Genomic DNA, 15,492 nt, shown 5'->3' on the forward strand with positions numbered 1-15,492 from the left:
GATACAATATTATCTCTTGTTATTGTCACTGGCTAATTAACATCTTGGTAGCTAAAGCACAAGATATTTAAGATACTTATGTGAAGTAAAATAGAATAGAAAAAAGACAAAGGTGGCCAGATTTTAGATTTAGAAACTAGATTTTAAGATTGGTGGAACTGTAGTCATCTGGAAAGGGAGTCCAATTACAAAATAAAACAAATAGATTTTATTTACTGTAGAAAATAATCTACAAAGGTTGACCAGCATCTGTAAGAGGAAAGGCATTAGTAATGTTTAGGCTCCAAATCCTGCATCAGGTCTCTGGTTCATATTTACTGCCTATGATTAGGATGGAGAATGGAGGAGAACGGAGAGAAAGAAAAAGTATCTCTGGCACAGGATGCAACAAAGCTAGTTTTTGAACATCTGTGTTCGACAAACCAACATGATGTGCACCCGCATATGATCTAGGCAGGACTATAAGTCATTGTTAGGGAAGTTAATTTGCTAAGGAATTCCAATTAAAGTTGGTCACTAATGAATTGGAACACAGACTTCAAGTTGAGTAGAGAATACCTTTATTCATAAATAAGGGAAAAATGACTCGCTAACAGTGCGATCGTCAACTCTTCCAAAGAACAATGACAAAGCCTTTTTATACACACAGTCAATTACATCAAAGTTTAAAAACGTCAATCCTGGCTTTTTATCAATTCCAACGAAAATGTCGGTCTCTTTTCTGCCCACAACACACAGATGGGTTATCAGAGCATCCTTGAAGCTAAAACAGATTATTGCAAGCGTGCTGGAACCCAAGCCAAATGATGAGTCTTTATTTATGATGTAAAGAAGATTCGTTAAATCCTTAGACCCAGTAAGTCATTAAAGTACAAAAGTATAATTCGTTTTATATATTAGTACCAGATAGGTGAAGGAAAACCATATGCACTCTTTAGTTGTCAGAAACTTGACAGCACTTAGGGTCCTCCCTACAAATTATGGCCTTCTTGTTTATGCTGTTGTGTTGTGCACTAAAATCAGCACTAAGCATTTTGCTAATTAAAGGAAGGTGCAGGGTGCTAACAACTCGGATGTTTTAACCCTTCATTCAGAATTTTCTTCCACAATTAAGTTGCGTAGTTCGTGGTGTGCAGCAGTAGGCTAAAGCAGGGGTCCCCAACCTTTTTTGCACCGCAGAGCGGTTTAATATTGACAATATTCTTGCGGACCAGCCGACGGGGTTGGAAGTGGTGGGTGTTAATCACGACCAGAATATAGGTGATAAGTCAACTACAAGTCACTTATAAGTGGCTAATACACTCAATTTCGTTTCTAAAAGGGATTATCTAACAAATTTAATATTAAACACACAGCGCATATTTTCCTCCTATGAATATAGTGGTAAGTCAATTATAAGTCACTTATAAGTCAATAGCATCATAACATTTTAAGTAACATTTGGATATTAAACACAGTGCATATTCCTCGTATGAACATATAAAATCATTGCAACACACCAATATCGCTGAATCAGTGGGAGACCCGGGCTTGTTTTCTTGCAACAAGACGGTCCCATCGAGGGATGATGGGAGACAACAATACTCGAAGGGAGTTCCTTATGTCCGGTCTATTCCGCAATTTAGTTTTCATTGCATTGAAGGAAGCTTTCTTTTTTTTTTCGCTGTCTCTGCATTATCATCATCGTTAGGCCTTTTATGTCCCCTGCCACCTCTTCCAAAGAAACTCTCAAGCAATGTTTGATTTTTAACTCATCGAGTGGTTGTAGGTTAATGACCGACTGATGACCTTGCGTGGGTAATGACCTCGCGTGCGTAATGACCTCGTGTGCGTTCAAGTTCAACAGTGGACGTGACAGGGAATGAAGAAAGGTACAGCTGACTCATCGTTTCATATCGCCAGACCATATCGTTTCCTCGCGGCCCAGTAGCACATGCTTTGCGGCCCGGTGGTTGGGGACCACTAGGCTAAACGGCAGCACCATGATTCTCTGCTGATCTAGGCATTAAGCAATACAGACACGCAGTTCTATAGTCTCACAAAGGTATTTACCCGACTCGTTTGGCCAAAGTCCTCAATAGTTATAAAACTGGTTTCAGCTGAATTTCTCCCCCTCTGATTCAAGGCTTCCACTATCTGGCACATTTTGAAGTAGTGGATGTCTTGACTTTATTGTGGGCAAAAGAGAAAAAAGTGGATTGAGAGAAGTCCATTTGATTACAGTATTTATATTTAGTTTAGGCTCAACTTATTGTTTTGCTCTATTGTTTATAAATTGTAGCAACAGATCTCTAATTGGTGAAATGCTTATAAATCCTTATCACCTTTGCTTGTTTTTCCCAGTTTCTATTTGTGCTGTTTTCAGTGAAAACACATGTCTGAGACATCGGGTCAAGGATACGTTCAGTGATAAAAGAGTCTTTGGACTCATTTAGAATTGGCCATCGGCTGAAAGTATAAATTAATGCAAACCCCTGGAATCAGTGTGGGACTGGGACTAGCAATGGCGCAGCATGAAAACCTGTCTGTGGTGCTCTATGAAAAGAATGATCTGAGACTGGTAAACGATTTATCTCTTTTTCTATCGATTTGTAACTTTATAAGTGCAGGAAGAGAAAGGGGTGCAACTGACAATTTTGCAGTAGAAAGGACTAATATAGAGGTAACATTTAATTACACTTTGTCATCAATGATAATTTGATAATTTGTGAACAATTGTAAATCCTAAAAGAATGGGGAAATACACATGTAAATATTAAAGTATTTTATTTATCTGTTTACTCAAACGTTAACAAACTTGAATCCTGTTACTTGAATATGAAAAGCAGGCAGAAGTTGTTCAGTTTAGTTTCACGATAATCTCTCCTGAATGGGGGTTCTTGGATTTTTGGTGAGTTTGAGAAGTCTTGTACTTGGAGAAGAACAGTGGATTGGAGGGTGACTATGTGATGATTCTCTAATATTTAACTGAAATGAATTTTTTGCAGTATAATTTTCATGTTTGTCATGCACAACAAACTTCGTAGGTTATTTTGGTAGTTTTTGGAACATGTTCACAGATCAACTTAGCAAATATTTTTTCAAGACTATATAATTAGATTTCAGAACTGATTAAATGAAAACTTTTCTCAACAAGATTTTAAAGAAATTAAAATATGAAAATGCACTTAGCCCAAATATCTTTCATCTCACAGTACCATTAATACTTTTTTGCATACTTTGTTTTAATCCAGTGTATTGCTATGCTACATACGGTTACTAATCAGCAGCAATAGATATGAAATCGAGTCGGGTTTTTTATAAATAAACAATGAAATTTATGCTTTATACTTTATTGTCGCTAAACAATTGATACTAGAACGTACAGCCATCACAGCGATATTTGATTCTGCGCTTCCCGCTCCCTGGATTACAAATATTAAATATTAATAATATTAACAATAGTAAAAATTAGTAAATATTAAACATTTAAATTATAAATCATAAATAGAAAAATGGAAAGTAAGGTAGTGCAAAAAAACCGAGAGGCATGTCCAGATATTTGGAGGGTACGGCCCAGATCCGGGTCAGGATCTGTTCAGCGGTCTTATTAACCTCTACACAAAAACATAGAACAGTAAACAATCGACTAACTTAGACGGAAGTTAACAGTGTTATGCGTCTATAGTTATCAAACAGTCGAACTTAGAGACAATTCTCTTTTTCAATCTTTTTATTAGTTTCATAATAACAAACATAACATAGTAATGATACAAAGTTATTGGGAATACATTGTTATAATTGACATAGTTAAATATAAACCCAGTTGACACTTAAATGTTAAAACTCCCAATCATACAGGATACAGATGAACAATATAAAACAAAGAAAAATATCTAAAAAAAATCATGGAAAAGGGGAAAAAATAAAACTATAACCCCTCAAAAAAAAATAACCTAAACAGTGTTAATCAACTAAACTAAAAAAAAAGACACGGGCTTTTATGTAACATCATTAAAAAAAAGCATTAGTTTCGACGACGCTGTTCCTCTCAACAAATATTACAAAGAAATAGAATGAGTTTGGAAAAGGTCAAATTACATCATATGAAAATGTTGAATAAATGGCCAGGTCTTTTCGAATTTAATAGAGGGATCATAAACAACGCTTCTAATTTTTTCCAAATTTAAACACAACGTAGTTTGAGAGAACCAATGAAATGTGGTAGGAGGATTAATCTCTTTCCAATTCAGCAAAATGGATCTTCTAGCCATTAATGTAAGAAATGCAATCATCCGACGAGCTGAAGAAGTTAAATGACTTGATTCTATCATTGGTAACCCAAAAATGGCAGTAATTGGGCGAGGTTGTAAGTCAATATTCAGAACAGTTGAGATGATATCTTTCCAATATTTTTTCAACAAAGGACATGACCAAAACATATGAGTTAAAGAAGCTATCTCGGAGTGACATCTATCACATAAAGAATTTATATAAGAGTAATAACGAGATAATTTATCTTTAGACATATGAGCCCTGTGCACTACTTTAATCTGTATCAACGCATGTTTAGCACATATAGAGGATGAATTATCTAATTGATAAATTTTTTCCCATTATTCATTCGGTTCAATGATCTTCTCTTTCCCAATCAGCCTTAATTTCATTAGATACATCAGGACATATATTCATAATTGTATTATAAATAATTGCTATAACACCTTTCTGAAAAGGATTTAAATCTACAATTTTTTCCAAGATATCCATTGAATATAAATTCAGAAAATTAGAAGAAACAGTATTTAAAAAACTTCTAATTTGTAAATATCTAAAAAAGTGAGATCTAGGCAGATTATATTTATTAGATCAGCACACATAAAAGTTGCTGGTGAACGCAGCAGGCCAGGCAGCATCTCTAGGAAGAGGTGCAGTCGACGTTTCAGGCCGAGACCCTTCGTCAGGACTAACTGAAGGAAGAGTTCACCAGCAACTTTTATGTGTGTTGCTTGAATTTCCAGCATCTGCAGAATTCCCGTTGTTTATATTTATTAGATAATTGTTCAAAGGACATAAAACAATTATCCGAAAATAAATCACAAAATCGTACTATACCTTTGATTTTCCAATCCAAATATGCTTGATCCATAGTGGAGGGTTGAAAAAAGAAATTAAATGTAATAGGATTTGCTAAAATAAATTGGTTCAACCCAAAAAATTTTTGAAATTGAAACCATATACGTGAAGTATGTTTAACTATTGGGTTATCCATTTGTTTATACAATTTAGAAAGAGTAAAGAGAAGCAAAGTCCCTAAAATAGAACCCAGTCAAAACCCTTGTAAAGAATTACATTCAAGATTTACCCAATGTGGACTTGAAATTACGTCCAAGTCCCATAACCAAAATTTTAAATATCAAATGTTAATTGCCCAATAGTAAAATCTAAGATTCAGGAGAGCTAACCCCCTGTCCTTTTTAGATTTCTGGAAATGTCTTTTACCCAACCTAGGATGTTTGTTCTAGAAACATAGAAACATAGAAAAAAGGTGCCGGAGTAGGCCATTCGGCCCTTCGAGCCTGCACCGCCATTCAGTATGATCATGGCTGATCATCCAACTTAGAACCCTGTACCTGCCTTCTCTCCATACCCCCTGATCCCTTTAGCCACAAGGGCCATATCTAACTCCCTCTTAAATATACCCAATGAACTGGCCTCAACTGTTTCCTGTGGCAGAGAATTCTACAGATTCACCACTCTCTGTGTGAAGAAGTTTTTTCTCATCTCGGTTCTAAAAAGCTTCCCCTTTATCGTCAAACTGTGACCCCTTGTTCTGGACTTCCCCAACATCGGGAACAATCTTCCTGCATCTAACCTATCCAATCCCTTTAGAATTTTATACGTTTCAATAAGATCCTCCCTCAATCTTCTAAATTCCAGCGAGTATAAGCCTAGTCGATCCAGTCTTTCATCATATGAAAGTCCTGCCATCCCAGGAATCAATCTGGTGAACCTTCTTTGTACTCCTTATATAGCAAGAATGTCTTTCCTCAGATTAGGGGACCAAAACTACACACAATGCTCCAGGTGTGGTCTCACCATGGCCTTGTACAACTGCAGTAGTACCTCCCTGCTCCTGTACTCTAATCCTCTTGCTATGAATGCCAGCATAACATTCGCCTTTTTCACTGCCTGCTGTACCTGCATGCCCACTTTCAATGACTGCTGTACAATGACGCCCAGGTCTCGTTGCACCTCCCCTTTTCCTAATCAGCCATTCAGATAATAATATGTTTTCCTGTTCTTGCCGACAAAGTGGATAACCTCACATTTATCTACATTAAATTGCATCTGCCATGAATTTTCCCACTCACCTAACCTAACCAAGTCACCCTGCATCCTCTTAGCATCCTCTTCACAGCTAACACTGCCGCCCAGCTTCGTGTCATCCGCAAACTTGGAGATGCTGCATTTAATTCTCTCGTCTAAGTCATTTATATATATTGTAAACAACTGGGGTCCCAGCACTGAGCCTTGTGGTACCCCACTAGTCACTGCCTGCCATTCAGAAAAGGTCCCGCTTATTCCCACTCTTTGCTTCCTGTCTGCCAACCAATCCTTTATCCACATCAATACCATACCCCCAATACCATGTGCTTTAAGTTTGCACACTAATCTCCTGTGTGGGACCTTGTCAAAAGCCTTTTGAAAATCCAAATATACCACATCCACTAGTTCTCCCCTATCCACTCTACTAGTTACATCCTCAAAACATTCTATGAGATTCGTCAGACATGATTTTCCTTTCACAAATCCATGCTGACTTTGTCCGATGATTTCACCGCTTTCCAAATGTGCTGTTATCACATTTTTGATGACTGGCTCTAGCATTTTCCCCACCACCAATGTCAGGCTTACCGGTCTATAGTTCCCCGGTTTCTCTCTCCGTCCTTTTTTAAAAAGCAGGGTTACATTAGCCACCCTCCAATCATCAGGAACTAATCCGGAATCTAAAGAGTTTTGAAAAATTATCATTAATGCATCCACTATTTCTTGGGCTACTTCCTTAAGCACTCTGGGATGCAAACCACCTGGCCCTGGGGATTTATCTGCCTTTAATCCCTTCAATTTACCTAACACCACTTCCCTACCACCATGTATTTCCCTCAGTTCCTCCATCTCACTAGACCTTCGGTCCCCTACTATTTCCAGAAGATTATTTATGTCCTCCTTAGTGAAGACAGAACCAAAGTAGTTATTCAATTGGTCTGCCATGTCCTTGTTCCCCATGATCAATTCACCTGTTTCTGACTGTAAGGGATCTACATTTGTCTTAACCAATCTTTTTCTTTTCACATATCTATAAAAGCTTTTACAGTCAGTTTTTATGTTCCCTGCCAGCTTTCTCTCATAATCTTTTTTCCCTTTCCTAATTAAGCCCTTTGTCCTCCTCTGCTGGACTCTGAATTTCAGAGTGTGAAAGTGTGCCGCTTTTTCTGGCTAATTTGTATGTTTCTTCTTTGGAATTGATACTATCCCTAATTTCCCTTGTCAGCCACGGGGCACTACCTTCCCTGGTTTATTCTTTTGCTAAACTGGGATGAACAATTTTTGTAGTTCATCCATGCGATCTTTAAATGCTTGCCATTGCATATCCATCGTCAACCCTTTAAGCATCATTTGCCAGTCTATCTTAGCTAATTCATGTCTCATACCTTCAGAGTTACCCTTCTTTAAGTTCAGAACCTTTGTTTCTAAATTAATTATATCACACTCCATCTTAATGAAGAATTCCACCATATTATGGTCACTCTTACCCAAGGGGCCTCGCACGACAAGATTGCTAACTAACCCTTCCTCATTGCTCAATACCCAGTCTAGAATGGCTTGCTCTCTAGTTGGTTCCTCGACACGTTGGTTCAAAAAACTATCCCTCATACATTCCAAGAAATCCTCTTCCTCAGCACCCTTAGCAATTTGGTTCACCCAATCTATATGTAGATTGAAGTCACCCATTATAACTGCTGTTCCTTTATTGCACGCATTTCTAATTTCCTGTTTAATGCCGTCCTCAACCTCACTACTACTGTTAGGTGGCCTGTACACAACTCCCACCAGCGTTTTCTGCCCCTTAGTGTTATGCAGCTCTACCCACTTCGATTCCACATCCTCCCGGCTAATGTCCTTCCTTTCTATTGCGTTAATCTCCTCTCTAACCAGCAATGCCACCCCACCTTCTTTTCTTTCATGTCTATCCCCACTGAATATTGAATATCCCTGATTGTTGAGCTGCCATCCTTGGTCACCCTGGAGCCATGTCTCTGTGATCCCAACTATATCATATTCATTAATAACTATCTGCACATTCAATTCATCCACCTTGTTACGAATGCTCCTTGTATTGACACACAAAGCCTTCAGGCTTGCTTTTACAACACTCTTAGCCCTTATACAATTATGTTGAGAAGTGGCCCTTTTCGATTTTTACTCTGGATTTGCCTGCCTGCCACTCCCACTCCTTTTCCTTCCCTCCAGTGCCGCAGAGCCATCCATGGTGCCATGAACTCGGCTGCTGCTGCCTTCCCCTGATGCGACATCTCCCCCAACAGTATCCAAAACAGTATATCTGTTTAGGAGGGAGATGACCTCAGGGGACTCCTGCACTACCTGCCTACTGCTATGCTGTTTAGTGGCCACCCATTCCCTTTCTGCCAGTGTAGCCTTTACCTGCGGTGTGGCCAACTCACTGAATGTGCTATTCACGAATTTCTCAGCATCACGGATTCTGCCATATATCTGAGGAAATTTTGGAATCAACATTATCAGAAAAAATTTTGGAATAAAAATTGGTACCGTTTGAAATACATATAAAAATTTAGGCAAAATAATCATCTTGATAGCATTGATCCGACTGATCAATGACAGAGACATTGGTGATCATTTAGTAAACAAAAGTTTAATCTGATCAATTAAAGGTAAAAAAATTAGCTTTAAATAAATCTTTATGCTTTTTCGTGATTTTAACCCATAAATATGTAAAAGAATCAGTAACCAATTTAAATGGTGAACATCCATAAGTAGGCTCCTGCTTATTTAGGGGAAATAGTTCACTCTTGTTAAGGTTCAATTTATAACCAGAAAAGTTACTAAATTGAGCCAACAAAGATAAAATAACGGGAATCGATTTCCCGGGTTTGGAGATATATAATAACAAATCATCTGCATATAATGATAATTTATGTATTTTATTTCCACCGGTAATACCAAAAATGTTAGGTGAGTCTCGGATGGCAATTGCTAAAGGTTCAAGGGCAATATCAAATAATAATGGACTAAGAGCGCATCCCTGCCTAGTACCCCGAGATAAACGAAAAAAGGGAAATCTTTGATTATTAGTACAAACCGAAGCTGCAGGGGTATGATATATCAATTTAATCCAAGATATGAATATCGGACTAAAATTAAATTTCTCGAACACACTAAATAAAAGCATCCCATACTGTTCCGTTGGAAATTTCTTCCGTAATATTAGTTGAAAAGAAGAAATCAATCTGTTCCTTCATGAACTTAACAAAGTCCGGGTCTTGAAGCAAATTAGAATTAAATCGCCTTTGTCTATTAGTAGAAGAAGTGTCCATTAACTTGATAGAAAGTTTCATTGGAGCATGATCCAAAATGGCGATAATGTCATAATTGCAATCAGTTACAGATGGAATTAAACGAGAGTCAATAAAAAAAAAGTCAATTTGAGAATAAGAATGCCGATTGCATCGCCTCTGATCTGGGCTGACAATTACGTGCTGGGCAGCACCTAATTAATTAGCATGTTTATTTCACCTTTTTTTTTAAAGATGTGCTGTGTGCCTCCCGGCTACCGCTGCATTCTCCGCGAATCGATATCTGTCCGCGGCCTGGGGGTTGGGGTGGTGGGACACTGGGGTGTCATCTCATCGTCGTCTGTTTCCATTAGGGCAGGCAGCTCATCTTCTATCGCCGCCTGCCTCGATGTCGAAGGTCGAGGTTCGTCGGCTGATGTGGAAGGCTTGAAAAATGACAGTATGTTTGACTGCTGAGCCTCGTGCATTTTTCTATCATGCAGTTCTTTGTAAGGAGTCAAACCATCTTGCAAATATGCCCTAAACTGACGTACCCTTTCAAAATTAAAGTCGTACTTTATCATTACTCATTCGGTTTTGATTGTTATCCTTTCCTCTTCCAATTGCATCAGCTCTTCGTCTATCAGTTCTTGGTCATGGGACGCCAAAACCTTTTCAACATCATCTTCGTCAGCTTCCACAAGCCAAACTCACTTTGTCCTTACTTTGTTCACCATGATCAAAACGCTTAATTATGTCTAGTTTTACACTAAGTGTAACACCCTTACAAGCTCTTTCAGGCTTTTCCGATACCTTAGGATTCATCTTGCAAACGGCTGCTCACAGGCACATGTTTAAACAATGCCGGCGAGAATGCCGTTCCGAATCCGGAGGAGAGCGGCTGCTGGGGACATGCGCTGCTTTTCTCGCGCGCTGCCTTTTTTCGTAACAGCGAAAACACCTTCTGTTAGCGAAAACAGGGAACTAATGTAGGTCTTTAGTAACTATGAGGTTTCGTAAAGCAAATATTTGAAAAGCGGGGGACACCTGTATACGTAAATTCTGTATTCTAGATCGATTTTCAAGATCGATAATCTTGGATTTAAAACGTTCCAGTTGTTTAGTAGTCGAAGCTAAATTCTGCTCCAATTTCTCTATTTTTAAATCTCTCTTCTGAGGTTCCGTATCTAGTTCAGTAATTTTACTTCGATGTTGCTTAACTTCACAATCCAGCGATTTCAGAGAGTCCATGATTGACTTTAAGTCTTCTTTAAAACTTTGACGTTGTTGTTCAAACTTTTCATCTAAAAGCTTCATCAAATTCTCATAAACAACAGGAATTCTGCAGATGCTGGAAATTCAAGCAACACACATCAAAGTTGCTGGTGAACGCAGCAGGCCAAGCAGCATCTGTAGGAAGAGGTATAGTCGACGTTTCAGCCGAGAAGGGTCTCGGCCTGAAACGTCGACTATACCTCTTCCTTCAAATTCTCATAAGGTAGCTCCATTTGCTTAGGATCACCTTTTCTTTTTCCTCCATTCCCGTCGGAATCCTTCCTGTCTTTCGTTTTGGATCTTGTACTTATATCTTTGCTCATTTCTTTAGATTTCACAGTTACCGTTCAAGAGAAGATCAGTACAATAAAATAAATCTTCTAATGTAGGTAAAAATTAGTTAAGTAAGGGAGATCATAAGTTAAAAAAAGGTAACGGGAATGGAGCAAAGCCAAAGACAACTTCACTCCATAAGCGCTCCCTGGAGAATCCGAACTTAGAGACAATTCTTAACAGATCTTACTCAAACACAGTCTTAAGCTGGTAGTTCAAAGAGTCTAAGTGAATTATGAAATAAATGAGAGGAGAGACTTCCTGAACCAGCGATAAAGAAAAGACGAAACTGCTGACGCAGATCCCAGCCGAGAAATGCCTTGTCTGAAGAAAACACGAAGAATAAGATTTCACACAGTAACTGACCTTTCACAGGAGTTGGTCAACACACAACACCCGAGACCATGCAGGGGTTAACCAAAAGTGTGTGCCACAGTACCCGTATGGACCATACCAAATGTCAGTCACATTCAAGACACACAGAACGCCGTTGATTTCTTGGGTTCGTACAAAGCTGGCAAATTCTTCACTCTCGCTCTCTCTCTTTTTACTCGATTACATAACCACCAACTGTGACTCCCCAACAAAACAACTATGCAACAAACTGTGGTCCCCCTTTTATATCGATTGGAACATGCCATCACATGACATCACATCACATCATCCCACTATCATGACCATTACATCATGCTAATATCACAAGACAGTTACATCATGCTCACGAGACAGGTAACAATACAAAGGATTATATTAGCATATTTAAAGTTGTAAATTTGTTTAGCTTGATGCTGAAGTAGTTTCTAATCATAAACTAGGTTCTGCAACTTCCAGTATTCCAGAATTGATATAACATGAATGCTGGTTCTGCAAAGTTCAAAGTAGATTTATTATCGTACAAATATGTCACCATATACTACATTAAGATTCACTTTCTTGCAAGCATTCACACTAGAAAAATGGAATGCAATAGAATCAATGAAAAACTACATTCACAAAGACTGATAAGTGACCAATGTGCAAAAGAAGACAGACTGTGCAAATACAAAAAACACATAATAACAATAAATAACTAAGCAAATAAATAATACTAAGAACATGAATTGTAGAATCCTTGAAAATGAGTCCACAGGTAGTGATTAGTTCAGTGTTAAAGTGAGTGAAGTTGTCCACACTGGTTCAGGAGTCTGAAGGGCAGTAAGCTGTTCCTGAACCTGGTGGTGTGCAAACCTTTGTGGCAGGGAATGGTAGAGCAAAGATTGCTGTTATGAGTCTTCACCTGTAGTCCTACCTTGTTCCAAATGGGAGTTCCAGAAAATAATGTCCCATTTGGAGTTGTTAAGGAATTAATCACTTTACTGGAAATTACATTAGACGTTGAATCCTTTGTAGCAATTATAATGCAAGAAATGGAGCTGGAAAATGATAGCTCTTGTTAAAAGCCTGTCAAGGCACAACGGAAAGGGTGGTCTCGTATGCAACTGCTATTTCTTTACAACCCATCAGGCCCTTCCAACTTTCAGACAAATCCTATTAATCCATTTTCCCAACTATTTCCCCATAACTAATTCTCTCCTACATGCCTACCTCTCAACTGCACTAGAGGTCATTTATAGTAGTTTACCAGTTAGAATTTCTTTGGGATATGGGATGAAACTGGAGCACACGGGGGAAACCCATATGTTTTCACAGGAAGAAATGACAGACAACACATAGCCCCAGAGAGCAGGATTGAACTCAGATCACCACAACTGTAATTGCAAGATCATTAAATACAAATGAATGATAACAGTCATTTAATTTAGTTCATAATCCAATAGCTGCTGATCACAATATGCAGGCCGTTCTTGAATGGCTTTAATAATCCAGGTATCATGTACTCCTGCTTGTCATTCCATTTTATTTGTAAGTTGGAATCTTCATATTTTATTATTTGAGACAACTGTGATGGCTCTAATCTCTCAAATACATTCTCCATTTTCTCCATGTTCTCAGGAATATCGACCAATTCCAGAACCAGGTCCTAATGGTAAGTCTTTCATGCCTTAATAACTCATGTTTATTTTCATAACTGGCACTGTAACTTAAAATAGCAGAAAATATTGGACTGTAATGTCAAATCCCAGTTTGTCAAATAATTAATTCTAAATTTAAAAAAAAGCTGCTAAATCTGAAATTAATATTGAAAACACTAGAGCAGTGGTCCCCAACCTCTGGGTCGCGGCCTGATACATTGCCGCGAAGCATGCAGGGGCGCAGCTGTAGCTGGGACGCACCCAGCACATCTTTAAGAAAAAAGCCGAAATAAACAAGCTGATTAATTAGGTGCTGCCCAGCATGTAAATGTCGGCCCAAGTCCGAGGTGATGCAATCTGCAATCACCTCTGATCTGGGCCGACATTTACGTGCCAGGCGGCACCTAATTAATTAGCTTGTTTATTTCGGCTTTTTTCTTAAAGATGTGCTGGGTGCGTTCCAGCCACCGCTGCACCCCTGCGTTCTTCGCGGCAGTGTATCGGTCCGCGGCCCGGAGGTTGGGGACCACTGCACTAGAGATATTCAGCAGACCAATTAACAGCTATGTAGTGGCAAGCAAGGTACAGTGCTAAAAATTGATACCTCTCTATCATCTGTATTATCATCCAGTTGTAGTGAAAATGTCAAAAACCTTTATCCACTTGTGCCACCTGACTAGCTGAACATTTCCAGTATTTTCCTTTTTTAAGTCCAATTCCATCTCAGCTAATTGAATGCTGACAATTTTACCATTTTTGTGGTAAATTTTTTAAATTGTTTATTGAGAAACTTAAGAGTAGCTTTGTCTCTTTTATAAACAACTGTATTTTATGAATAGCAGGAACAAAATTACTTCCTAAGAAGGAAACTTGACAAGTTCTATATTTTTGTATTTCTGAACATTTTAAATTTATAAAAAAAATAAAATTTAACTTTCATTTATGTAATGAATGAAAGGATCTTGTTATATAATAAAGATACTGTTATAAATTTGTAACAACCATGAACACCTTCTATGAGTCACTTTATTGACTTAATAACATGGTGATATGATCAAAGTTTGCATGTGTCCTTTTCACCTGTTCTTCAGACTTCTTGGTTTGATGCATACATTATTAAGATGATTTATTTCTAAGATATAAATAAGGGCTGGTGATTAAATCTTTAACTCAAACTGTATGACTTGCCTTTGCACAGCAATGGAAAAATTAATCATATAAGGAATATATTAAGCTACCCTATATACTGTTTACTTAACTCAAAATCAAATTATTTCTAATTATTTTTGTCTGAAGACCAATCTTTTCACAGCTTCTGCTGCCTATCTCATGGGTTTGAAGAGTTTCCTGTGTCTCTGTCGACCAGAACAGATGCCAAGCCTTTTCAACAAATGAACAAGATTGACCTTTATTTGTGCAGGACCTTTAATTTGCATGATACAAAATTTTACACCAAGTGACACAAGGAGACAATGAGATAGATAACCAAAAGCTTAGGCATAGGTAGGTTTTAAGGAGTGGACTAAAGGCGGAAATAAAGGCAAAAATGCAAAGAGGTTATGAAGGAGTTCTATATCTTATACAACTGAAAACATGGCTAATAGCAGTAGTGCAATTCGACTGGTTTTGGAAGAGGTCAGACTACCTGGATATTTACATGGGTAAAAGTGATAGAGTGGAGCAAAACTATAGGGATTTGAATTTTAAAGGACTTTTGTAATCAATGTATTGCTTTACAATGCAGTAGTTAGTAATTATAGGTGAATGAGACGTAGGGCACAGCAGCAGAATTTTGAATGTCACAAAATTTAGAAAGAATAAAGCTGATAGAAATGGATTGGACTAGTGATGCCTAGAGGTATACAAGCATTAGGATTCAAGTTATGCATCAGATGAATCAATACAGGGACAGAGCTGGGAGAAGCTATGACCATGGGGGCATCGATATGTGCTCATGGGTGCCAAAGTAGCTTAGCTGCTTGTGCAATGCTATTACACCTTGGGTGTTAAAGTCTGGAGTTCAATTTCAATGTCATATGTAAAAAGTCTACATGGCTTCCCCACGGAATGCATGGGTTTTCTCATGATGCTCTGGTTTCCTTCCACAGTCCAAAGCCGTACCGATTAATACACTAATTGGTCATGGTAAATTGTCCTGTGATTAGGCTGGGATTAAATTACATGTTGACGGGCTACACTGCTCATAGGGCTGGAAGGGCCTATTGTGTGCTGAGTCTCAATAAATAAATAAATAAATAATCTCTTAATATATACAAAGTAAATTTATTATCAAAGTATAT

General features: G+C 38.1%; 1 protein-coding gene across 5 annotated transcripts in view; it reads left to right on the top strand.

The window, feature by feature from the left end:
* LOC140212143 (sorbitol dehydrogenase-like) overlaps window positions 1–15,492 on the top strand; it is an 80,181-nt gene that overhangs the window by 23,872 nt on the left and 40,817 nt on the right. For 4 of the 5 annotated variants that reach the window (XM_072282756.1, XM_072282751.1, XM_072282752.1 and 1 more), the window contains 2 exons: window positions 2,344–2,560; window positions 13,173–13,206. In XM_072282756.1, coding sequence (XP_072138857.1) covers window positions 2,465–2,560; window positions 13,173–13,206 — 130 coding nt within the window. In that variant the 5' untranslated portion in view covers window positions 2,344–2,464. Of the gene's footprint in view, window positions 1–738; window positions 857–2,343; window positions 2,561–13,172; window positions 13,207–15,492 lie in introns of those variants that run through there. The other variant, XM_072282755.1, reaches the window with a different exon arrangement.

Source organism: Mobula birostris, chromosome 18 (genome assembly GCF_030028105.1).
Source record: "Mobula birostris isolate sMobBir1 chromosome 18, sMobBir1.hap1, whole genome shotgun sequence".
NCBI classification, from domain to species: Eukaryota; Metazoa; Chordata; class Chondrichthyes; order Myliobatiformes; family Myliobatidae; genus Mobula; species Mobula birostris.